General features: G+C 42.6%; 3 protein-coding genes across 7 annotated transcripts; 1 reads left to right on the forward strand and 2 right to left on the reverse strand.

The window, feature by feature from the left end:
- Positions 1 to 926: 926 nt before the first annotated feature.
- sspn (sarcospan (Kras oncogene-associated gene)) lies at positions 927 to 7,226 on the reverse strand. The gene is made up of 3 exons (XM_046393733.1): positions 6,793 to 7,226; positions 4,680 to 4,766; positions 927 to 2,728 (listed from the first exon to the last, which is right to left on the reverse strand). The coding sequence occupies exons 1-3, from the start codon at positions 7,018 to 7,020 to the stop codon at positions 2,369 to 2,371; spliced, it is 675 nt and encodes a 224-aa protein (XP_046249689.1). The 5' UTR covers positions 7,021 to 7,226; the 3' UTR covers positions 927 to 2,368.
- Positions 7,227 to 8,222: 996 nt separating this feature from the next.
- Positions 8,223 to 12,450, forward strand: bhlhe41 (basic helix-loop-helix family, member e41). Of its 2 annotated transcripts, none has more exons than XM_046393732.1 (5): positions 8,223 to 8,865; positions 8,960 to 9,026; positions 9,193 to 9,300; positions 9,405 to 9,516; positions 9,784 to 12,450. In XM_046393732.1, the coding sequence occupies exons 1-5, from the start codon at positions 8,804 to 8,806 to the stop codon at positions 10,695 to 10,697; spliced, it is 1,263 nt and encodes a 420-aa protein (XP_046249688.1). In that variant the 5' UTR covers positions 8,223 to 8,803; the 3' UTR covers positions 10,698 to 12,450. The 2 variants fall into 2 exon arrangements, with proteins under 2 accessions (XP_046249688.1, XP_046249687.1); XM_046393731.1 differs by having other exon boundaries at positions 8,233 to 8,865; positions 9,751 to 12,450.
- Positions 12,451 to 13,429: 979 nt separating this feature from the next.
- LOC124061645 (ras association domain-containing protein 8) lies at positions 13,430 to 26,362 on the reverse strand. 4 transcript variants are annotated; one of them, XM_046393729.1, is made up of 6 exons: positions 25,985 to 26,362; positions 20,753 to 20,954; positions 18,550 to 19,346; positions 18,168 to 18,365; positions 17,057 to 17,201; positions 13,430 to 15,420 (listed from the first exon to the last, which is right to left on the reverse strand). In XM_046393729.1, exons 2-6 carry the CDS (start codon positions 20,853 to 20,855, stop codon positions 15,299 to 15,301), a joined length of 1,365 nt encoding a protein of 454 aa, XP_046249685.1. In that variant the 5' UTR covers positions 20,856 to 20,954; positions 25,985 to 26,362; the 3' UTR covers positions 13,430 to 15,298. The 4 variants fall into 4 exon arrangements, with proteins under 4 accessions (XP_046249685.1, XP_046249683.1, XP_046249682.1 ...); XM_046393727.1 differs by having other exon boundaries at positions 18,544 to 19,346; positions 20,753 to 20,949; positions 25,985 to 26,361; XM_046393726.1 differs by having other exon boundaries at positions 18,544 to 19,346; positions 25,985 to 26,361.
- Positions 26,363 to 26,793: the final 431 nt, after the last annotated feature.

The raw sequence follows: 26,793 nt of genomic DNA on the forward strand, positions 1-26,793 counted from the left end.
ACACTGAGCGAGCACATGGAAAAACGTTGCAAACTTGCCCGTCCCTCATCACGTGTAGACTTGGTATGTATGTGTGTGAGCTTTTACAGTGTGTGAAATACATCATTCAACACAACTGATAAATCACTCTCACAATAATGTATCACTTTTAATATCCTGATATTTCTCAGCTTTGATTATCTTTGCTTTCTTACGCAACTGAGCTCCATCGCTGCTGAGTCAAAATGGGATAATGTCTCTTAATTTAAAAAAAAGAAATAAATGAAATGAAGACTTGTCTCGCCAAGACAGAATGATGCTAAGGACACCTATCAGTTGATCACTATAAGCAGTCAGATACTTTATCTCTTGCTAATCAGTAAAAGCATTCAAAATGTTTTTTGGCTACGCGCTAACTGATGGAGCTTTTATAACGCTGTAAAACTGTAAAGTTGTAGTAAGGACTCATCATGTGCTACAATAGTCCATACAGTATAATAATAATCACTTTGATAAAGCATGTTGCTAACCACCGGCAACAAAACATTATGATGAAGCATGCAATATTACAGATGGATCCTGAACTATGAGTCCTTACTGTAATTGACTGATAATCATAATGCATTATAAGCCCCACATATAACTGTAATGATATACTGGACTCGTTTAGGTGTTCTGTATTTTGTACAGCGTAAACATGGTTATGGTTCAGAACATGCATAATCACAGCTGCTCCCTGATTGTCTTTCTGCTCAGCTTCAATTCTTCACTAATTAAAATGCAATTAATAACAAAAGCAAAGGCGTTCATTTGAATAAAAGTGACGCCTCTGGTCCGTCTGTGTGTCTTAACTGTATATGTGCTGTGACAAAACAGGAGAAAGGAAAGCATACGTAACTGAAACAGTATTCGAGCAGCATTACAGTCTTAAAAAAAGGGAGACGCACTTCTTGGCACTTTTCTTCTTTATTCAATGAAATGCTCCTCAAACAACACATTAAAAGGCTTCTGTGCAAAATCATATTTCTTTGCATCCTCCCCAAGTCAATGCTCATTTTTTTTCAAAATAGATGTAACTTTGAGCACTAATTACACTCTCCCTCTGAGCACATTTCATCTGATTTGCCATGGAAACTGCCTCCCCTTTCCCATTCCATGTTCATCGTGTATAAACTCCAGGTGACCGCTGTCTGCACCTGAGATGACCGTAAGCAAAGCTGAACCTTTGCATAAGACAAAGCATTTTACAAAGACAAACTTAAAATGGTGCTGTTGCTTCATCCCTTCTGGCCTGTCCTTCCTGAATGAAAACAACTGAAACGCTGTAAACACAGTGAGATGATTTAGTTACTCAAAGTCCAGCTGCCTGTCTGAGTCCCCCTTTCCTCACCCTGGCCCCTTCCTCCCTCCCTTTGTGGCTGCAGTAGCTTGACTCCTACAGGCTGTTTGAGTCATGCTGGCTACTGGCCTGGCATCCACCTTCGCAAGCCACAGCCCAGTTCAGTCTGGATCCAGTCTCACAAAGTGTACTCTGTGCAGATTGTGCTACCGCTGTCAGGATCTGTTTTTTAATTCATGTAACTGAACTGTTTGGAGTATTACTGAGCTGCATACGTTTGTATAGTAGCAAAAGAAACAAAACAGAGTTCTTCATGGGATTAATTAAGTCAATATAGTCAATAGTCAAGTCACTATAATGTAATTTTCTGATTGAAAAGCAACAAACGAATAACTAATGTGATGCTTTTTTCATTAAATTAGGATTTTAAATGACAAATCTCTAATATTTTCTTCTCCATATTTTCTTTCTCCAACGGGTGACCTTTTCACGGACAGTGTCTTTGCTAACTGTAATTTGACAACACAGTTACTTTGTGTGCCACCTAAAGTGTGACTAGAGCAACTAATCATGACCATTAAATCTCTGTAGGCCAAAATAAAAGATATTTTGCAAGAGCATGTACATTTTTGGAGTTAAGTGCATAACAAATGAGCTGCTCTGGTTTCAAAGTTTGCTTCTAATTTGTCTGGCACTACAGCCGTGTGAGAGCTGTATGTGACGAGAGTAAAGGTCGAGATGATTAGAAACATTGTGAAAAATTCATTACCAAGGAACACAAATAACTGGATTAGTTTTTCAAAAATAGATCTGTTGTTTTGCTCCTCTTTATCTATTCAAGTTATTTTCATAACACTGGACACAGGAAGTACAAAGTCACTTATAGAGTATACAAAATTTGTGCAAAAAGCCGTACAGTACAACTACCACAAAAAGATTAGTATAAACTGACATCAGTAAAAACACATTTGTCCAGAGTGTAATCACACGGCTCCATTACCATCCCTTATGATCTGCCTGACCAGAGTCATCAATTCTGTCGTCCACGTGCTAAACTTTCTGCCACTGTTTGGAGGAGGGAGAGCCAATCTGAAGACCAGCAAAAAAAACCTGATAACGGTGCTTCCACATGATGAAGGCACCAATGGTACAGACGAGTGCCTGGGCCAGGTTCAGCACAATCTGGATCACGAAGTAGAGTGTGAGTGTCCCAGTGATCACCTCGCAGTCACTGACTCCCTCATAGGTGAAGGTGCGTGCTATTGGGTCATTCTGAGCCAGCGTGCACACGCAGCTCTCGCCCACCTCCTTACAGCTTAACTTACTGGTCTGTGAGTGGTGATATCCAGCGAACGCCACGACCAGCACTGAAATGACCAGACCGATTGTGCACAGGATGAAGTACAGGAGCTGTAGAAGGGCAGAGGACAAGTTAAAGGTCTTGCTCTTTTACCTCGAAACCTTTGATCGGTAAACCTTTTCTTATCTTCGGCTCTGTGTGTTTTTTATCCTAGAAATCTGGCTCCTGCTTTAGTCTGTTGTCTCGTGATTAACCCGGAGTGCCAAAACTGTAGCTTAGAAACAGACGTGCTGGCTCAGTGCCTATGGCAAGTTAAAGAGATTACCCATGATACTGCAGGGAAAGGTCTGACCCTCAGAACAGGAGCCCAGCTCTCAGAACAGATGAAACACAGCACATGCAAGACTGCCCTGCAGCTACAGCCGCTTCCCACTTTTAGTGAACATCCTGTGTGAGTTTGAACAAAAGAGATTGTCTAAAAATACAGTTGTAAAATGTGACAGAGGCTTTGTGTTATTTATGCAACTGCACAATCTCAATAACACTAAACCTTCATCTTAAGCCATCACTTACATAACAGGAACCCTCATTTACTGGTGTATTTTGATCTCAGTTACATGCTGCTTATGGAATTATGCAACTGATGAGCGGTGCTTGATTCAAAATGGCATTTATGTTAATTTTGGAGCAGCTGTGAAATCTGAAGTAGTAGGCCGGTTACAAGGAAATGTACATACAGCAAGTGCATCAACAAGTACTTGGCTGAATGTGTTGTCCTTCACTAAATGATGGACGATCTCATGATTGGGAACCCCAAAGCAGGTAGAAACAGAAAGAAGTCAACGGTCATGTTGTTATTGTTTCCACAATTGAAGAGGAAACCGAGCATCTTGACACAATACATCATTACTGGAGAGGGTTATCAGAGAGCCAGTATCTTCACCTGACAACACTTAACTTCAAAATGTCTCCACCACAGCACATTTTCTATGCCAAGTAAAAAGAAAGGTGACTTATTGCTCACGTTGCGCCAAGAGCAACTAAAATGAATAAATGAACTGATTGTGAAGTCTTAAATCCTTAAGATAAGAATAAATGAAGTGAGGCCATGAGATCAATGATGTGTTTGAATTGATGACATTAATAAATTAGAGCACATTTGAACTGAGCACCAGAAAAAGAGATATTAAGGCTGCTTACAGCTGTTCTGGCATACACATTGTTAACTTAAAGGAGTGATATATTTGGATTTAGTTTGATACAAAAGTAGTTACGGATGAGAAAAGTAAGAAAATATGAGCAGTTGAAATTTTAACATGTTGAACAACAGAGGAAATATGGATATTTTCAATAACAAGTTCTTAAAATACATTTTAATATTTCCAAAGTCTGCTTTGCAAACGTTGTATAACAGGATGTACATCAAGAATATCAGTGTGATTATGGCAACGCAAACAGTCTGATGAGATTTAAAACTCCCCAGTACAAACGCACTTGGAACTGGCTTTTTATCATGCTTTTCTGCTCAGACCATTTTGCAAATTAGCTGCTCTTCTTCATGCAAAATTTTGACATGGCCTCTTCACAGCACATGTACATATTTGATCCTGGTATGCACGCACAAACCAGACAAAATAAAAAAGTGGATGCTGCTGCCAAGGAGCTGCTTCTCAGTGGAAAAAAATGGTGGACTGATTTTAATTGCCTTGAAATTCCAACTGCATATATTGTACAGTTAATTAAGCTGAACAATCAAGTCACATTAATGAATGCACTCATCCACTCATAGGAATCCCCGCAGAGATCTTTTCAACACGAATGCAGTTGAATTCCTTTTTCTCTATGCCATTTACAGTAACAGTTCACCAAGAACAGCCATCTAAATTATAATGAGCAAAACATTGTTCTCTGAAGGTCTTCTCATATAATCAGAAATTTACTGCAACTAAAATTCTACCACAAGCATGTGGTCAGTTTTAAACTGCAAAGATAAAGAGCCTGATTTGACTACACACTACGTGACATGACGGATGTGTGCACTCTGTACGTGTTTAGACTCACCTTGCCAATGAACTGCATAGACGTTCTCTCATCAGGAAGATAGGTGACACAGTACAGGATGAAGCCCACGATGGAAACTAAACACAGCTGCAACAACACATCAAAAAATATTTGACTTTCGCTCATATCGGAACAATGAAATATCAACGCAGTACTCATTTTGCAGTATCTGTATCAGAGTGCAGTCGACCTGTGCTCTTGTGTTATTATATTTGTTCCTTCTTGCTGTTATACAGAATATATTAGCGTGTGTGCATGTTTGCTGGTAGATCAAGCCCAGAAACAAGAGTCTTCTTTTAAAAAAGAGTTGCCCAAAGTGGGGCCCTGTGAACACACCACAAGGTTCAATCTGGCCCTCCATATGTTTCTAGTGAGAAAAAAATTCTTTGTGTTTTCTTTTTTGTGACAGAAAAATGTTCTTTAAATATGAAGGATCTCTAATTATAAATGATTTTGGACAATGTGAATATAGTGGGTAGAGTGATACTTTGCACAGGAGGTGAGTCAATTAAGAGAACTTGGGACCCTCACTTTACGGTATCATACAGCTAAATAAATCCTTTCTATCAGCCCTTGTCCCACTGTTAAGTTCTGGTTTTGGGCCTCCAAGAGACAAAGTTTTGGCAGCCCTGTTCTAGAAGATACTCTGCGTCCAGGTTTTCAGTGTGTCTCTTAATATTGCATGATTCAGCAGTAAGCTGTCATCTGATTACATTACTCTCTCTCTTTCTCCCTCTCTCTCTCTCACACACACACACACAGACACGCTCACACTCGATCTGTTCTGTGAAATTGGAGTCTTGTGACTAACATGCAGCATCTTATTTAAATGTTTTTCCCAGGTTCTTAAGCACTCAGGAAGGGTCTTGATGACCTCCGTGTTTTTCACTCGGCTGAATCTCGTGAGGATCTAACTCGGGATGTTGATGTCCAGGGATGTTTTTGAGAGCAGATGGTGTCTGTGATAGGCTAGGACAAGATCCAAACAGGAACAACACGTGTTTATTCAATCACCAAAATGTGACTCTATGTTTTCTTCCAAACTGATAAGTAAAAGTTACCTTTTTGTTGTTTATTTGACAAATTGCATGGTGACAGTTAATAACTGCTCACATAGAACAACTTACGCTTTAACGGAGCGTCAAAGTGTCTTGGGTGCTTACACTTTAACTGATACTTTGGCTGGTTTTAGCGTGTTAAAAGTCATTTATCAATACAAAATTTCAAATGATTGCGTTGTTTATTGGTTAACTGACACAAACATTCATCTCATACCTTTAAATGTAATTTCACCCAGTCTTACACACAAACTGACAACTCGATGTCCTCTCTCATTATTTGACATGGTTGAATTTTAACTGATTGAAACTGACTTTAGCTCTAACATTTCAACTGACTTGTCGTATTACTTCAGTACCTTAACTCTGAATAGCACTTCAATTCCTTAAAGTACACCAACTTAAATTTCCATACAATATTGCACATGCAAGTTCACGTTTTCAGGCATTTAAGGCGATTTAATGTTCTTTGGAAAACTTTTCTGGTTGCTCATTTTTGAAATTGCACAAATTATTTCACACATAAACCTGATTTATGCATACAGCTTATCTTTAGCTGTCTGTATGGTCAAGGTTCAACTTTTGGATCAAATGTATGGCATATGTGTGTTTTATTTTTAAGACGGATGGCAAGCACGATGAGTTGTAAACAAGTAGGAAATACCTGCACATCATCTTTTCAAACAATATCAAGGCATTTTAGATGCTACTAAGATGTTGAGAGATCGAGCTGGAACATGGCACGGTGCGATATGACTGTCTCGTCTCATCAGGCCAGATGTTGGGGATTTGTTGGACATACCATAAGTACAGCAGAAGGTGCATGCAGGCCCTAGTGACTGCAACGTATTGGAGATTCAGGTGTATAAATATGACAGATGGAGACAGTGAGCGCCTGGCTGAGACAGATGGGTAAGGGCCAGCGCTGACGTGCGGTGTGGTGAAGATGGACAACACGCTGACGAACACACCGAGGATCATGCAGAAGTATCACACTCATCACAATTCATGCAAAAGTGTAGTGGCTGATGTTAGAGCATAAGGATGAAGCTTACAATGATTCCAGCCCAGTGTGGCGTCTCCCTGGCCAGGAGTGAGGGGCTGATGGCCAACATAAGGAAGGCCACGGCAGTGACGGCCACCCCCAAAAGCAGCTGGAGCAGGGCGACGAGCAGGGGGAAGCGACAGACTCTGCACTTATGGCTGTCCTCTGGCGCTGGGCTTTCATCTCTCTTCTTCTTGCCTTCCTTGTTGTCTGAGGAACCTTTTTGCCCTTGCCCCATTTCTCCTCCTTTCTTTACACTCTTCCCTCTGTACTCTTGACTTTTACTGTTGCAGTGTTTGGGGTGGATGAGCCTGTCTGTCGTCTGCCTCTCTCCCTTCCCCCCTCCCTGCCAAGGCCTCCTCTCACCATAAGCCCTGCACGGCTGCTATTTGAAAACAGAGAAGGCTCTGAACTAATATGGAAAACATTTGGACTGGATTCCTAAAGCGGCTCCAGTGCCACATATAGAGCAGGGAGCATACTGTGGAGGAAAGGAAGAGAAGGGAGGGGGGGGGCAGGAAGACACAAAGGGGGATTCCAACATACGACTGTGAGATAATTTCACTTGTAGTCACAGTGAAAACAAGAAAGGGAAAGTACAGAGGCAAATCAGCAGGTATGAGTTAATGAGAAGCCAGCAGAGAGGAGGTCACACTTCATTTGAGAGCAGGAGTGACTGGATCGTTCTTTGTCAGCACTGTTACACAAGAGAGCCATATGCTGCTAGCCAGAAACAGTCACATGACTTACAGGAAGAAGTAATGTGATCATAAGGCATGTGAGGGCATTACATGAGCTCAGATGTTAGTGTTTTTGAGCACTTTAATGTTCACAAGCAGCGAACAGGAGTCGCTGACAATCAAATTAATGTCCTGGGGTTATTTATAAAACTTATGACACTTGTAATGTAGAAAGTTCTGGATCTTGCTGACTTTCCCCCGGGAGATAAAGCTATAACACCACACAGCGATTGACTTTAAATGATTTTAGGGAAATCTGACCATTCTTTGGATACTGGGTGTTTTAGATGATCAGACAAATCAAAAAGTCACAGTCACAAAACCTCGTTGGGCAATTACCCCGCCAATCTTTGTCACATTTTTGTTAGTGTTTTATTATTAGACAAAGACGGTGAAGGTGGGAGAACAGCATCCATGCTGAGGTTAATAAAGAACCGCGAATCACGTGTTTGAGCACACAGCTGGGCCGGTGCCATGGTTACTGACAACGCAGCTTTGAAACGACTGGAGATGTGTGAATAGGTTACCCTGCCCTGCTCCGGGCAACAGCACAGAGTGACAGACGCGCACGAACGCGCCCGACACACACACACACACACACACATTACGCTCTGTATTTGCTTATCTTTAACTTCTGTTGTTGTTGTTTTTAATGGACAAATATTTGTAAAGGCGGGGGGCCATTTAGGACGTGGGGGTTCAGTCTAAACTTGAATATGTGCAAGAGAGTTTGGTGATTTCTAATTGTTCATCACGTTTGATCTTAATCAGCGTGTCACGTATCAGTCCGCACTCGGCTTGTGCAAAGGTGCAAAGTTTAGGAGACACGCTATGCCACATGCGCCACCATTAGAGAGCTGCATGCTCATGTGCACTAGTCTGTCTCTTCTTCACGGCTGTGCGTCTTTTTCCTCTGCTGCACTGCGCGCATGAATCACGTTTCAACAACCAGGTCGAAAAGTGTTTGGACTACATCGCTATAGGAACAGCGTCGATAGCTGCTATGACACAGGGAAGGTCTAATTACCGGACTTTGTGCTGGTGCAGGCTACACGTGAGTCGGAAGCTGTTCCCTACCGGAGGCGCGCGTGCGCTCTAACCACAGCACAGACGGCTTTGCGAAGTGGCAGCTCAGGCAACTATAGACATCAGTCTGAATCGCAGCTCCACTGGAGGACACGCACTGTGCACCATCTCCCTCAGCCGTCCGTCTGCGGGTCGTGGAATAACAAACAGCCCCCCAAAGAAACACAGGAGCGGACAGCGAGCAGCACAGAAGTGATGGATGAAAGAATACCGCATTTACAGGACAGGCAGTTCCTGGAGCACGCAGATTTTTTGGGGTGAGTGTCGCTTTTGGCAAACTCTGTCAAACTATGTCTAATAGAGTGTTATGACAACCAGGTGAATAATCGGACACTTTCCTGTTTACTTTAGGATGGATTACCCCTCGCTCTACATGTGCAAGTCCAAAAGAGGAATAAAACGAGAGGATGGTGGGAAGGTGCGCGCGGTTTCCTATGCTCACTTAGTCTTAGCGTTTAGTTCGTTGTTTTCATGAACCAACCCTCCGCAGAATTCATATATATGTGTAGGACTTAATACAGCAACTTTTAACATAGATATGTATTCGTGTTTTAATACAGTAAACACGTCTGCTTTGCCAACAGGACGCATACAAGTTACCACACCGACTGATAGAGAAGAAGAGGAGAGACAGAATCAACGAATGTATTGGCCAGCTGAAGGATTTGCTCCCCGAGCATCTGAAGCTCTCGGTGAGATCATGACGCTACAAAAAGTTTGAATGTGCTCAGCGAACCTGGTTTTACAGGACAGGGATCTCGTAAACAGCCATCTGAACCTTTATTTTTCTCCACAGACGCTCGGTCATTTGGAGAAGGCGGTTGTGCTGGAGTTAACACTGAAACATTTAAACGCACTGACTGCTGTCACTGAGCAGCAGCACCAAAAGATCATTGCTTTGCAGAATGGTAAGATGAACAAACTTGATCATTTTCAGTGAGATTGGACTGCATTATGAGAGTGGTTGGATTGTATAAATATTAGAGAGAAAAAAATATACACGAATAGATCAGATACAGGGTATATCGACAAACTGCGCATTTTAAGAATACAACAAGATGACAAAACCTGCTTTTGAGACGCGTCCATTTAATGTAGTTTATTATTCAGATCTGACAATCTTTGAACTGCATGTTTTGCAGGAGACCGGTCAATGAAATCTTCCATTCATGCAGATCTGGATGCGTTCCACTCCGGGTTCCAGGCCTGTGCCAAAGAGGTCCTGCAGTACCTGAGTCAGTTTGAGAACTGGACGACACGGGAGCAGAGGTGCGCGCAGCTCATCAACCACCTTCACAAGGTGCTGGCGCAGTTCCAGCCCGGCGCGCAGCCACTCCAGCAGCAGCAGCTACCCGCCGAGGACGCACAGGATGGGCAGAAAACCGACAGCCATGCCAACTGTGTCCCGGTCATCCAGAGGACCCAAGGCGGGGAGCTTAACGAGAATGACACGGACACGGACAGTGGATACGGGGGCGAGGCTGAAAAGACCGATGGCAAAGATAAAGAATGTGAGCGCATCAAGGCGCAGGGACACAAGGCGGTGAAGATCAAGCAAGAATTTGGAGATGATCGCGCTGCCAAAAAACCAAAGATAAACTGGCCTGGGAACGGTTTAGGCGGCACAGACCCCATCAGACCTGATCTGGCATTAATGAACTCTCTGATGGGAATAAGCAGTGTGGGACAACAGACACCTATTTGCATGCCTTTCTACTTCATCAACCCATCGGCCGCGGCGTCGTATATGCCTTTTTTCGATAAAAGCAACATTGAAAAGTACATGTACCCAGCGGCGGCCGCTCTAGCGTCCCCTTTCCCCTGGCTATACCCCGCACACGCGTCAGCAGCGGCGGCCGCGGCTGCAGCCGCCGCCTTCCCCGGTTTGTCTGCGCACTTTGGAGCCTCTTCCCAGTCCAGTGACTCCCACAGTCCAGACAGCGACGAGTCACACGAGGCTGAGACAGGCTCACCTGAGGAGCGCGAGGAAAGTCCCGCGAGTAACGACGCAGAGGGTGACGCAGCTGATACGTCCCAGGAGAGCAAGAATAGCCCACATGATCAGTTTTCTGCCTGTCAAACGAGCTAATTTGTCTGTGTTTCCTTGCGTTGTGAGGAGTTTGTGTATTTCATTTTTTTAATTGGCAGAGTTTCAAAACGAGGTTTCACGGAAGAGTTTCTCATGTACAGCACCTTGGCGAAACAGGGGACAGTTGTGACGTCGTGTGCCTTTTGCACTTATGCTAGATGAATCAGTCTAAATGATTATCGAGTGATCGACATTAATACACGGCTATGTTGTGCTGGAGATAATTTTTTATCCTCTTTGATAAAATATTTTGAAATGGCAGCATTGGTGCCAAAACTTTGAGTAAGACAACAGCGTGCGCAAGCCCCCAATCAGCGAGTCTGTTTGGATGTATGAAGTTGCAACTGACCTCTGCCAAGGTTAAGAGCTTGGCTGACTCTGACTGTAAATATTATTACCTGGAGGACGGTCTGATTCATGAACATGTAAATGTGCACTAAACGGGCCTATAAAAGAAGTGCTCTGCCACAGTATACCTCATCCCCAACTTTGCATGGGGTACGCTGACTGGGAGGCACATTACTGTCCCTCCTGAGTGAATTGTAGCCCCCCCCCATCTCCATCATTACCAGCACATACAAAAAAAAAATCTGCTACTTTCTCCAATTACACTTTGATAATAATAACATCATGGGAGAGGTATTACGCCTGACTGCCCTCAACTCATTTAACAGATCTGAGTTTACTCTGGTTTCCTTTAGTCGTTCGTCCTTGTGATGAAGAAGAGAAAAGACAGAAGAAAAACAATCACTGTAATCTGTTAGAATGATGGAAAGAAGAAACCCTTCATTCACAAGGGACTGCTTGACCAGCATATTGTACGTTCCCCTGAGTGAAGCATTTCGGCACAGGGATGCAGTGACCTCCTGTACCTCCAGGAAACATTGTAGGATAGCACCTTATAGAGCTTTGATATTGAATGTACCTGTATTTTCCCAGCTGTTAAAGTTTGTATGTAGGAGGATCTTTACTCTTTGAGATGTAAAGTGCACTTTTTTCTGCTTTTACTCCCCGTCAACAGTCACCTCATCACTTTAAAAAGTCTAGCACTGTAGCTCTCCTTGAACCTTTTCATTGTGTTGAGTTGTTTTGAAATAAAAATATGACTTCATTTCAGAGGACAGGGCAGAGACACCACATGCTTTACGATAATTTCATGCAGTAAACAGTGATTAAGTAATCGTTTTAACAAAACAGCCTATTTTTAGATCTTTCAGGGCAAAATGATTTAAATCATAATCAGATTTAGAAACCCTGCGCCCCACTACACGCCAGACTATTCCCCAATTCTGTGTTATATGCTATCATTATGTAAAACCTTGTTTTTCAAATATTTGACAAAGGTTGGAAATGAGCTGTGGTCATATGACCATCAGTTAGGATCACTGCGGTTTTAGGAACTTCCTTTTGGCCTGTTTTCTAAGAGATTAATTCCTGCAAGTGTAGTGTTGTTCAGCTTTTCTTTTTTAAAGTTACACATGTGACTGAATAAACTGATGATTTTAATTGTATTTTGCATACATGATATTGCTTTCGTAGTTTTCTTCAGCTGGTTTTGCCTCAAATCTATTATCAGCTGTTATATAAAGTGGCATGTGTGTCTGTAAATAGATTTTTTGTGAATATACCATGAAGTATACATGTCTATGTCAATGTTGTAGAAGTCTATGGATTTTTATTTTGAGCAACTGTTGCACATTTCGTTAATGCTTTACACATATGCTATTCTAAATTATTGCTGATGAGTTGTAAAATAAATATCAAAACTACACTCTGCGGGCTTCTTCTTCTTTAACACAAATTCTGCTCCAATACCTACACCTGTAATATTTAGGTCACAGGGAACAATACACACTGTATTATGCATGTACAAGACAAAGCATAGAGTACAGTATTACTATAACAATACTGCAAGTCCAGCCCGAAGAAATGTGTTGTTACTAAGACTCTAATCAGCTGACAGGTCACAGCAGAGGAATGTACAGTAAGCTGAGGCTTTAAACAAATGTCATGTGATAAAAGGATGATGAAGTGAGATTACCGTCAGTCTGTACAGCCTGATGAAAAACAAGGGGCCTCCTCGCAACCTGTCAGAACCTTTAAGCAAGATCAAATCCACCCTTTCTTGTTGCCATTAACTGGCTTACTGTAATATTATTTCAATCTTTATGAATAATTTCATGAGTCCTGAAACTCCAGCGTCTAACTTTACACCTTCTAGTAATCCTGGCTACACCAAAGTCAAATTTAAGTGCTTTAAGGTTCGTTAAGATCATGCATGCAGGGTGCAAATTCACCATGCAGTGATGGACCAAGGCCTCCAATTCCACTCCAAATTTTACTTTTTATTTTTCACCTCAGGATACAGCAAAGTTCTGTCTGTATCTTCATACACCAGTGGAGAGAAACTTTAAAAGTTTATGCAAATGTATCTTTAACTTTATTTTACCAGTTACAACTTAGAAACCTCCTTGTTCATTAATTGAAGGAAAATGCATTTCATACAACACTTTCATCATGTCACCTTTCAGTGGGGAAAAAAGTGGTCTTCCCTCCCAGTCATGAAGTCTCCACGTTCCTGCCATTACTGGGTAAAAGACTCCATCTACTGGTGAAAAGATTGAAAAACACGTACTGCACATACTGTATGATACAGTACGACTTCCCTCTGGTGTACACCCACAGGCAAATAGTGACAAACAGTTACCACGAGCACCTGTTGTGAACAGATCTCATTTTGTCAGACGGTTTATTGAGTCATGCAATCCATGTCATATCAGCAGCCACTTCAGCCATACATCCCTTAACACTTTGCAGTATATTAAGGCAGGGAAAAAATAAAAAAAACAGGTTATGTACAGTCGACATCTTACAGTTCTCTAGAACACATACAGCTGTAAACAGTGACCACAGCTACGTCTTATCCCAGGGTGAAAATGCACACAAGGGTTTTTTGTTTTTTTTAAAGGGAAATATCTGTTTGTATGTGAAGCTTAAACAGCTCTCTCCTTTAACAGAAAAGCAGAGAGACACACTGTAGTGCTGCTGTGCTTTGTTTGGGACTTCTCATGTCATCCTTCATCATCCTACACTGGTAGTGCTGCATGGTGAGATAAATCAGATTACATGTGAATGCATTTTACAGCACATGGGATTACGGTGACAATAACACGGTAGCAAAGTGAAAAACACTATCAATGACGTTCTTTCCGTTGGCATTTCTACAAAATACTGACAGATAAAATGTAATTATAGTATCCTATTTGTCGCTGCGCTATCCCTCTGCGCAGCAATGTGGCACTAATGCATCTAGCAACATCTGATCTAAAATGACTACGATCGTTGCTTCAATGTCTCTACTGAAGCTTCACTGTGTACATTATTTTAATACAACAACAGTGGAATGAATATAAGGCACTTTGATGTGAGTAGCAGCTCAACTACAACCTAAGAGAGGATTCATACCTTGGCTATTGTGACTCTGCACGCACACGCACGCACGCACATACACACACATTCTGTTGTTTTGTCACGTGTTATTACATGCCACCACTTTTAGACTCAACTAACTGATGTACTGTACTGTGGGTGCTGTGCACATCCAGATATGGCTATATTAACAACACAATCATGCAACAAGACCTGCTCATCTTTGGGCACCGATCCTTACAGAAAAACAAGCATAATACATTTGGCAAAAATATACTGTGTAGACATCTTAACAACAAAAACAGAAAATCAGCTTGGGAGGATTATCAACTGGTTCATTATGCAGATATTACTGCAGAAACGAGGGCACTCAATTTTTATAACTGTGAATGCACAGCTTTGTAATAAAATATAATAATTCACTACATAAAGCTGGAAAGTAAGAAAACATACTTACAGTAAGCCATCATTTTGGTACATACAGACTGTAATATTCTTCATAACAAAACTATTAATCATTTGTGCATAGTTTTAACATGAACAGACAATCAGAGCTACAGGAATAAATTCTGATATGCAAAGTAACAGATTCTACATAGTTCTGCTAGAGACACAAGTGGATCCTTCATTACTTATATAAGAACCAGTCACTATGCTGGGTAAAATGTATTCACGGCAGAAATTACACACGATTCTAAGAGATTTAGTTCATAGGCTCACATACCAAGATTTTCAAGAATACTGTTCAAAAGGCAATTCTGAATTATGATGCTAGTGGGAAAAACAATACAAACCATTCAGCAGGTACTAAAGTGTGAGCGTAATAGTACATTGAGTGGATATGCTCATAAAGGAAGTCCACAAGTGCCTGATGTTTAGAGAGAGTCCCAATATGTTCAGGGACTTTGCACCAAGACATGTGCTGCTGCTGCTGTCGAACTTTTGTCTTCTAATCTTTCATCCCACCAAGTGCTCCAAGACTTCCATTTAAAACATCAACATGGTTCCTTCATTATTTGAGTCTTCACTCTCAAGGCTGCCTTCATGCAGTTGAGAAAACAGTGCATAGTAGTGTGCTACTGAGGTATTGTGTACAAAGATATCCACTTACAAAGGTGTGAAACGGGCTCCACGAGGGACACAAGATGTGTTTCCCCCAAAGCATCAACGTCTCACACGTAGATCCCCTCCGGGTTCAGGCCAGAGCTGAGGGGACTGTGGAGGACCCGGAGGTGACTGGACATTGGGTGTGATGACACCGGACGCTTCAGGGAGCCAGTCAGGGGAACTAAATCTGAAAATGTAAACCCATGAACAAAACAAATTTAGGCTTAAAAGATAGTCAGATTTTCACCCAAGTTTTTCCAATCATTGATTATTTTTATTCTATGGAAACTGGTCATAAATACCAACAAATTACCTGACTGAAAAAAATACAAAGCCCTGCTTATGCTACATGATGTTTCTGCTATGGAGCCACCAGGGGGCAGAACTGAGCCGTGCAGAGAATCTTCAGATGCAGTGAATTTTACAGCCAGTCACAAAAGTGCGAGCTGATTTTACACACATGAACTGAAAGGTTACTTGAAGGACAAGAACACTCAATTCATTATGCTTCATGGCTGAAATGCGTTACCAGTGAATTTAAAAAGAGAACGACCCAATGATGAAGAGCAGGTCACAAAATCAGACAAGAATCTGGGCTCTTAGCTCTTCTATTTTCTAAAATGCAAGTCAAACTTTAAATTCAACATAGGACATTTAAAAATTAAAAATGTGAATTAAAAAAAAATTAATTAGATTAAGAATTAATTAGCAGATGTTGAGGCAGTGGGCAGACTAAAATTGTTATGCTTTATTTCATTTGGGTTCATACATTCATTTCTATGCTTGCAGGATCATCCTTTAAATGTAGACATTTTGATTTCAGCCAAGAAACATTTTTTGACAAGGTGGATATCCATCTCTTTGCTTCAAAGCTTTATTGTTTTTTTTGTCTTTTTTTTTACAGGCTGGAGGTTATGTTCTGGGTGAAAACATGCAATTCATAGCTAACGTAGTCTAACCTCAAACTTCCTGGAAGTCAATCTTAATTGCTGTATGTCTAATCAGCTTTCATAACCAGCTGAAGACAGCTTCTGTCTGACAGATCTCCTATTGGTGGCTGCTCTTTATGTTTATGTAGCAGTTCTCTGCTAGTTTCCTGTAGGCTGACAGTGGAGCTTTGGTCCACTAAGCCCATCACTGAAACTGCTGAGCATGTGATAGAAGGACAGCATGATGAAAGGAGTGAAGGACAGACTGAATAGCAGGGTGGGTGAATGACGGCACTTCTGCCCATATACAGCCAGCTGTTGGCATGGAGACTATGGAACCACTGGAGTGGGTAAAAACTCATACTGTACTCTCCACTACCCCCGCCCACTGCCAGTTCTCTCTCTCTCTCTCTCTCCCTCACACACACACACACACACACACACACACAGTTGAGTCATTTTTTTTCTCAGCAGGCTGTCAAGACATGAGGTGGAAAAATAATAACTGCCTTGATGAAACAGAATGACTTCACTAATGCACAGACGGACTCAAACTGCACTTCACGCACTTCACTAAAGTAAATTACATATCTCCTGTGTGAGTGGCAACATTTATCCTCACAGCATGCACCCTCAAATATGATGAACTCATTTCCCATCTTGGGTCAGACAGTTCAGCTCAGTTAGACTTACCGGACCCCATGTCTCACTGACTACATGCAGTACCTACAAGCTCAGTTGCCTTATGAGCAAGAGATACCTGTGCATACATGACATTGTATGTGCCTGTGCCATTGTATCTGAAGCTCATTCTGAGGAATGAGTTAAATCTTTAAAAGATATTCCTCAAGAAAATCCACCCATTCAGTGTCTTTGACAAAATTATATAATTACCTATACTGTGACTGTGGTGAGTACTTTCATCCTCACTGGGTTCAGCTGGCAGCACTGTGACCTTGGTGCCGGTCTGCTTGATGAACTGCTGCAGGTTAACCTGCCGCAGCTCCTTGGTCAGCTGCTCCAGCTCGTGCTGCATGTCCTTCAATGAAACAGCATGAGCATGTGATTCTTCAGGAAACATCAGTACGTTACTAGCAGCTTGAAACCGACTTTGACAGGACCAGAATATATGGGACTGTGTTGGAGTGTTTTGTTTTGTTTTGTCCAGACAATACTTTGTCCTATTTTCCAATAGGATGAAAACATATTAAAATGATCATAGTGTATTTATTATCATTTAGTTCAACCAACTGACTTCACCAAATTTTAAATGGTAATGTACGTGAGAAACTACTTACTTGTAGTCCTGACTAAAATACAGAGCAATGAATCAAAGTCGATTTGATTTTAATCTATTTGTCACAATGAAAATTGACTTGGAGTTTGAATAATAAAAACACACACCTGAACGTATCCCATTTTGTGTGAGCAAGCAAAGCAGACACAAACTTCCAAAAACTGTGAGCATTGTTTGACCAAACAAGCATTCTTATTAACTAATTTTTGTAATACGCTCGTTTTGAAACCAACTGATACTTAAAAGAGCACTCTACCAATTTAGATGTTTTTTTTTTTTTAATTCCACACATTCCACTTCCCTGTCAAAACCAGGCGCATTAGCCACAATGCATCTCTGACAGTTATGCTACTAGGAGCCTCAAACAGAGATGAAGCGCGGGCCACAGAGGCACGGTAAACACACTTCTTCTTCTTCCAGATTTTTTTTAATTAATAAAAATAATAGTCTTCATGTCTAATTGAAGCTGACCTCAGGTAATTTATCAGATTTCGCTCCCCCTGGAGTCACAGAAGGCTTTATACAACACTTTTCTTCCGAAGAGCTGTGAACAGACTTTGATGTGTAAAGCGACACATCAAACTGGCTGGGATTCAGCATCAAACTGAGGGCTGACTGACATGAACAGATGCTTAAATGCTGTGTTGATTGATGTGTCCTTTATCATTACATAAAAAAAGCCTAATCAAATCCATGCATATCTCTTACCTGCAGTTTCTTGCTGCTTTGTCCAAGTGACCTGTCCACAGCTCTGCAGCTACTCTCCAGCTGGACAGCCTGTCTCTCCTGGGCTTTCAGTTCTGCTTTGACCCTGAGGAGCTGAGCCCGAGCCTCTGCCTCACTGACCCACTGGGTCTCCTGCCGCTCCCTCTGCAGACGCTCCTCTTCCAGGCCTGCCTCGACACTCTGCCGACACAAAAAGACAAACAAATATGGAAAAACAAAGAAACCACATACTACCACACACAAAACATCACTACAAACACTGTTAATAGCTCCACAACTGGGATGAAAAAGAACTAAGTATTCTTATTTACAGCTGGTTATTTTGCCCTATCCTGAAAATCTCCCAAACATAGCACACCTGTACCATTGCCAGCTTTTCTTCAATGTCCAGTTCGCAGCCCTGTAGGCGTCCTCGTAGCTCCAGCAGTCTTTCCTCCAGCTGTCTCTCACTCTCTAGCTCAATCTGCAGCTCAGTGGCCCAAAACTCCTCCTCTTCCATCTCCACCTCGTTCTTCCTCAGATGCTTCTCCAGCCTCAGGATCTCCTCTATCAGCCCTCCTCCTCCTTCACCTGAATCACCAAGGCATCCTCCACCTCGCCCCCCTCGTCCTTCAGCCCAGGATTGAAGCTCAGCCTCATAGGCCTCCAGCTTTTTTTCCAGTACATTGAGAGTCTCTCTCTGCAGACCGACCAGTCTGACCAAATCTTCCATGCGACAGGCCCACAGGCCAGGAGATGCTGTCCCGATGGCTGGTCCTGCATGGTGGTGATTTCCACTGTTTCCCAGTAGAAGTCTTCGTTTAGCCTCAGTCTCACCGATTCGGCCTCCACTAAGTATATCCCTAAGGCCTCTGGGTGCTCCGGTGAACGTGAGAGACTTGCGACGTGGTTCGCGGCGGCGCAGGGAGCGATCGTTGGGATGACGGAGTTTTGCAAGGGGAGGGAGGCTCTGTCGGTGCAGTCCACGTTCAGGTCCCCTGAGAGGAGGTCCTTCTGAGGGGGGTCGTTCAGTTAGGGAGGGGCCTGTGCGATGCAGGATCAGCTGGACGTCACCAGCATACTGGCCCCAGGTGTTCAGTGAAGCCACAGGGCTCTCATGAGGGGCGAGGTGACGCTCAGTGTCCCGCCATTTTTCAACAAGAGTGTATCTCCCAGTGCGACCTGTAAACAACACAACACAACATGACTTGTAACAGGTTCTTATGCTGTTAGATGATGTGGGCCTTTATTTAAAGCTTCTCTTTTAGCAATTTTTACAACAAAAGGGGAAAGAAGGTTGGTCAAAAATGTACACATTTAACAGACGCAACGCAATGTTATCATCCTATTGGAGTCATGTTTCTGGCCAGTTATCAGGTGACATAACACAAATTTCAGCCAGATTGCGTGAGTGTGATTTCTGCAAAGAGGGAAACAGCTCGCACTGGTTTTATCAGTGAGATGAGAGCCTCAAGTCTCAACTGTCCAGTAAAAACGCAGGCTGAAAAGCTGCACTTTCACATTATATTTAATATTTATAAAAACAAAGTGCTTAATGCTATTTAGAGAAAACGTACCCAACAGCAGTGCTGACAGATTTACTTATAAAAGTGCTAACACTGATGTCTGATCACTTAAAAGTGGTGCGTATGTTTTTAATAGAAGAAAGGCAGAGGAGGGGGCTCAGAAGTGCTGCTTTCTCAGTTTGGCAGGGGACTGAGGGATGAGTCAGACTTTCCCTCCTCCAACCCTGCGCTTTGTGGGAAGTGATGTCAATACAGCCTGTTCAAGTACCCCCCGTTCCTGAAGGAGCCATATGGGAAAGGGGTGGGGGCGATGAAACCCTCTGACTATGACCCACTGTATCTCAGCAGGAGCTTTACATGTAAGGATTTGTTTACTTCATCAGGACGTTGATTCAGGTAACAAAAGGCAATTTGGCATTTTGTAGATCCTTATAGTGAGATTACAGCAGTGTGTTGATAAATGCTGAATGATACATTTGATGAAAAGTCTTCAGCTCTTTTGTACTTTTAAATTTATCAAAGTGTGAAGGAAACTGTTAAAGTTTACAACGAACGTGAAGACCACGTTAACCGAAAAAGAACTTGTGAGTCATTAAATGGGAGACATTTTTAGATTAGCCATCTGTCCTCTTGAACAAACAACTTTGAGATGGATTTGCAGCTAACATGGGAACGTTATTTTGAAGCAGACTCTGCCCAGACTCTGTTGGGCAGTGCACAGAAGATTAGCATTAGCATACGAGAGCTATAAATTATGACAACAGCCTGGATTGTCTCCACCCTTTTCTAACCAAATGCATTGCCTGAATTTCATCAGAACCAACACAACAGAATACAATCCTCAGGTCCACATGCATGCATATACTGAGCAAAAAACATTACTGCAGACTACAGATGTTTGCTAAAATCTATTAAATGGTCAGTTAGATGATCATACAAAGTGATGAGTTGCATTGAATCACTTGGGTATGTGCTTAATGGAGATTTGACTGCATGAAGAAGTCAAAAACACAACTAAGTAGAACGTTTTATCAGCTCTTCTTCAGTATTATTTTATTTTACCTATAGCCTGTGCCAGGGCAATCACCACTTCCTGGCAGGTGGTTGCCTCAGTGACCCCACAGACAACCCTCTGAACTCCATCTACCCAGACCTTGAGCTCCATGTTGGGTCAGAAACAAGGGAGCCGGCTGTGATGTGTTGGCCCCGACATTACTGAAGGCTCCAGTGGTGGAGGTCAGCTGAAACCCCTCCGGCTACTTCACTGGGAGGAAGCACAAGGGAAAACAGGAAGCAGTTAGTCAGGATGTGCTCAAGGCTACAATTATAACACTCAGTCTCCTTTAAAGGATAAAGTCTGACCAGACACAAAAAGTTCCACTTGCGGTAATACCTACTAACAGGAGTAGTCAAATAAAGAGAAAATAAAAAAGGTACAGTCAAGCTCTTTCAGCCTGGTAGGATAGTCCAGTTGAGAATGGACTCATACTGCAAGGCATGCCAGGACCAGCTGGCCATAACGCTGTTGTTTTGTTCTTCTCTATGAATAGGTACATGCCTGTTGGGGGTGCAGGAAAAGTCTGCCAGCAGACATACCCAAGTGCAGTTCCTGCTTTTGTACAGAGAATTTCATGAAGGAAGACAGAGCAGGAAGACTGGCTCAGTTATACAGAGGACAAGAACAAAGATGGCAACAGAGAGGGGAATGAAAATGTAATTAAAAAGAAAGAAAAGGGAGAGCCAGAAGAATCACAACACGAGGGAATTTTGTTTTTGATGTCACCATTATTTCCACTGTTCTGTAACAGTTATGGCCTGTATTGTGCATTGACTATTCCCTGTTCACTCACTACTGACTGACTGCTGATGCAAGTTATAGATCAAAATTAGCTATGTAAACTGGTTACCGTGCTACCAGACTTACAAAGCACACATTAATAATGTAAATATTAACACTGACATGACACAGTATGCGAAAAGCCCATCTAGGGGGATGGATCCTTCAAAAGGTTTTTCAAGGACAGTGTATTAGGGGAGAATGAAAGGCATCTCCCCAGATCTGTATCACTCTCCACGGATTTAACCTTCACTGCACCTCCACTCCTGAGTCAAAAGGTCCTTTTGTTCGCCAACCCCCCACCAATTACACCTCCCCCAGCTCACGTATTCCCTTTCCACATTCACAAAGTCATCCACAAGAGTGCGTCCTACCCTCCACAAATTGCTTTGCTAAATATGGTAAAGACATTAGACAGTGCTGGAAGGTAACATCTGTGGCGTTAGACAAACAGACAGGCTAAGTATTACTTTCATTATTGATTATTCTATTCTTTTTTTCAGTTGACTGATTGTTTACTTACCTCCTTGCATTTGCTGCCTGAGTTTACAGTTACATCAACCAGAGAGGAGCAGCAAATCCTCACTATTGAGACAGTGAAATCAGCAAATCTTTGGCTTTTTTTTGCTGGATAAATGATTTAAAGGATAAATACAGAATTAAAATTGTTTTTAATTTTCAGTTGATTGCCCATCTGATTTATCAGCTAATAATGTCAGGTCAACAAACAAACAAAACAAAACCTCACACAGTTTATCACAGATGTGTGCGAGTGTGTGTTAAGTGCACAAAGTGCACTGTACGTGTCTGTACAATCTGTGCATTTATATGTCCATGCGTGGCACTTTTGTCTGTATCCTGGCTCTTAATCACTCTGTTCCTGGCGTATTCGCAGTATCCGCATATTGTGCAGCTTGTCTCATGCCAAAGAGGCATTTCATGAGACAGAGGATGGCTTAAATTCTTGTGAATTCTATTTAAGCTTCACAGCTGGCTGGAAAGTGCTATTGTCCTTCATTCAGACGGCCCTTAAATGGTATTAAGTGCCGAAGGATGGAGTAGAACAGGAATAAAGTCACACACAAGCACACTGCAAAATTTTCCTGTAGTGACCCAAAACACTGTCACCGTTTTGTTTGACCATTTTTCCAAGGGGATTCTGAAACAGTAACGAGTGGGTCTTGATGCAAAGCAGGCAGAGTGGATCAGTTTGGGAAAAACGTTTGGACAAGCTGCGGGGGGGTGAAAGTGCCAACAGAAACCCAAAAACCAACTACCTATAACAACACTGTGTGAGAAGGATTTACAAGGACCACTACAGGGAAACATGTATAGCAGATGGGATTAACAACAGCCACAAACTTCTATGTGTTTTGATCAAAAACTTGAAATTATGTGACTCAAAGAACACAGTCTGTTTAAACCAAACAGGACCTTTGATAACAAAGAGGCTGATTCGCTGCCTGAAGAAGACTCAGCGGGGCATTTATAAATGTCACTTGCCCTGCTCTAGACTTGTAACATTCATATTCATTAACATTAACCCAGAAAAACCAAATGATGATACGGGCACAGCGGCGTGGGGCAGGGTGCCATCCTGAGCTTTGCAAGTGCCATTCCTCTGGTCCGTCCAAGCTATGGCCTGGGGAGATGCCCGCTCCCTGATTTGTGCAGCTTGTCTCATGCCAAAGAGGCATTTCATGAGACAGAGGATGGCTTAAATTCCTGTGAATTCTATTTAAGCTCCGCTGAGAGATGATCAACGGCAGCAAACCATCAAACTCAATCACAGCATGTTTGCTTTAGTCATGTATTGGTTCAGTGGTGTTGACTCAAGATGCATTCCTGTCAGAGCAGTGAGGTATGTGAGTAGCACTGAGCAGCCTGCCCACTCGGGCTGCTGGTGACAATTCTCCAGGCCTACAGGAGCACACCAAGCTGGCAAGAAAAAGGCTTCAACTGGCTGCTGGTGTAAACAACCTACCATATGTTCCTGTGGGTGTTCCAACACTACCAACGCACTGCTGTAGCATACATGCATGAAGAAAGACTTGTTTTGACTGTAGGAGCTTAAATGTGGCACTCCTTTTGGGGGATTTACAGGCTGTCAAGCATCATGAACTGTCCTGAGGGTCGTGCAAGCTGGTATTTGAGGGAAAACAAATGGGGCACTCATTACATTAAAACTAAGCCAAGGCCGAGATCGACTGAGGAGAAAGTCTGTACTGAAACAAGCTACTGAACCAAGCTGAGAGAAATGATCCCACAAGGAAAACACCAACGGTCCACCAGTACAACCTCCACAAGTAGATGCTATTACACCCTGGATCCTCTCCAAATTTGCTGACCATTGTTCACCAAAGTGGAAAACAATACAGCAATTACAGCAATTCAGCACAGAAGTTTCAGCAATTCGTCAATTTAAGTTTGAGGGAATTTGTATTAAAGGAGCTAATTAATACCGGTAACTAATTTATCAAATGAAAAGTTTCTTTCTGTTAAATTAAAGACAATGGGGTACTTCTTAGAGACTGAAGCAACAACTAACTGTTGTAGGATTTAAACCTCTTTGCCTATTGCTAACCAACCTTTAATTCAAATTGCACTCCCTGTAGAGCAACATGTAATTACTTGCAATTTATACTCTCCTGTAATTGGTAACAGATTTGTTGTGAAATAGAGGTCTGGCCAAAGACAGACTGGTTTATTGTGGAGTCACTGGTCGAGACTTGGGTTGGAGCTAACTGGAGAAATCTCTTTTCTCGCTTTCAGTTCCTCCAAAATGTAATCAAGGGCTGCAGCCACAGTAAAATCCCTGAACCTAAATCTCATAGAGGTGGCAACAGTGTAACCTTAATATAAGAGACGCTGACAAGATGGGACCCCTGTGGTTAAAAGCTAAGGCTCTTGCAGTGGGAACCTCTATAAATGTAAACGTTACAGAGTAGGGCAAAGACTGTTAGCAGAGACAAGGCCTTGATCCTGTAGAATGGAATCTGATAACATCCAGGATATGCATTCCTGGGCTGTGAGAATGCAATGGGCCATGAGTAAGGGACAAGAAAGCTGTGGGTCCCTCCACTCCGTGATCTGGTGACACTGTACCACCAATCGAAGGGTAAATGAGAGCTGGAAAAGCAACTACCTAAAGCACCACTGTAACCCCAAAATATACACAAAGAACTTCCTCACAGTTTTAGTTCTACATCCAAATTTTCTCTTGCTTCAGTCTGAAGACTGGGGGGGTGTTTGGGATTAACCCCAAGTCCAGTCACGCTACAGACAACACCCTCAGAGCTCTCCATTGGCCCCTGCCCCGGGGCAGGCCAGCCTCTCTCTCTCTCTCCCTCTCTCTGCCTGGCTGATATTAAACTATTAGACGCTGCAGCAGCCTCCCCCATTTGGGAGGTTGGTGCTGGCAGGATCTGGAACATCTGGACGGCACGTTCAGCCAGCAATAATGCCGCCTTTGTTCCCTTGCCATATTCAGTGCTCCCTAGCCAGCAGGGCAGGCAGCAGGCTCCTGCACTGGAGCAGAGGTTCAGCAGCAACACAGCAGGGCAACGAGAGGCCTCTGGCCAACATTTACATGTTACAGCGGTTTGTAAAACATCATCTGGTGCTGAATCACACTCTTGCATATAGTCCATTTATAGAACTGAGATGGTTTTACAGCAGCAGCTGAAATGGCAGCCACACACAAAAAGTGGAAACACTTGATTATTTCTCCAGTCTGTAGGTAGTTCTTTGCAGCCTGGTCTTCATGGTCCTATGACATCATTAAATGCAGAAAAGGCCAGTGAATTATATGACTCAAGCAGACCTCTAAGATCTCTAAGCATAAGACTGTGAGACATAAAACCTTGGCTGAGTGCACCAACTCCACAGGTATCTGCTACGCCTGGTGCGTGTTTGTCAGTAGTGTGGCGCACTGAGACTTTAGACAGAATGATTGTAAGTGCGGTTTTATATAAGGATTTTGTTACAATTACTGGTGTGTCTTGATTTTAAAAACCACGAGATCTCGTTGTTGCTACAAGATGCTGAGCTGATTGGAGACAACGATGAGAAAAATATCAAGCAATCTTAAGACAACATTCTCCCAAACATGTGGACCTGCTATTTAAAATAATAGACTGAATCATCACAGAACATTAAATAATGCATTTGACTTATCTTACTCATCCAACTCACAGATAAAGACACATTTAAAAGCGGAATTAGCTTGTTTTAACACCCTGAAAGAGATCAGATTTGGCAGCTTTTACCTTTAAACTGCCCCTCTGCCTCATACTGTCGAGTGGGCCGAGGCTGGACAGAAATGGCGATAATGGGCCGGAGTGGGCTCAGAGTAGCCGAACTATTCCACTACAGAAATGTTTCCGTTATCTCAGCCTCACAACTACACTGGGCTGAGACACATTCTGCCGTTATAAAGGTATGTGTCATGGTCGTACCTTTACTGCTGCGAAAAAAAGGGATTTTAGTCAGCGCTTCCTCTCCGAAGTGAAGTTTGGTGTGGAAACACAGGTAAAGGCGTGAATTCGGCTAAATTTATCCTTCTTCACCATTGCCCAGAAAATCACTTCCAACGAACTGCGACAAAGTAGCGTTTGGATGATGGACCAAAAAAAAAAAACGCTGCGGACGCGTGCGAAAACGGATTAATGACGTCTTGGTCCTCTGTCCGAAAGTTTGTGTCTGTCCTTTCTGTGCGCTAGGCTTTTGCAGTCTCACCAATAGGATGCGGAAAATGCCCCTCTCCCCGTTTCATTAGTCCTGCTGGTAAATACATCGCACTGGAACTGGGACACCGCAAGGCATTGTGGACTGTTTAAAGCTGCAATACACTCTGAGGGAGGGGGAGCCAACTTTTACACATGCAGAGGACCTGAACAGCGGAGAGAGGCTCTTTAGATAACATACTGACATAACCTCATCTAAAACCCCTCGGCAGCGGCTGTATGTGTGAGCTTGTTATAAGCCCAATAGACTCGTATTGAAGTCGTAATGTAATCGCGTTTTTTCGAGATGTTCTCGGTAATTTTGTTCATGAATAAAATGACTTGGGAGATCTGTAACAGCCGTAAAACTACTCTTCTGTAAACAGAGCTGTACTGATATCGGTACAATTACGACGCACACATTTAAGATTAAAATGGGGGAAAACACCATGCAGTTGAAACATCTTTCATATCATATCGGTATGGGCTAAACAGACAAAACACAAAGTGTCTGTCATAATCAGCACATTGGTTACTGAAGT

The sequence above is a fragment of the Scatophagus argus genome, chromosome 7 (assembly GCF_020382885.2).
Source record: "Scatophagus argus isolate fScaArg1 chromosome 7, fScaArg1.pri, whole genome shotgun sequence".
Taxonomy (NCBI): Eukaryota; Metazoa; Chordata; class Actinopteri; family Scatophagidae; genus Scatophagus; species Scatophagus argus.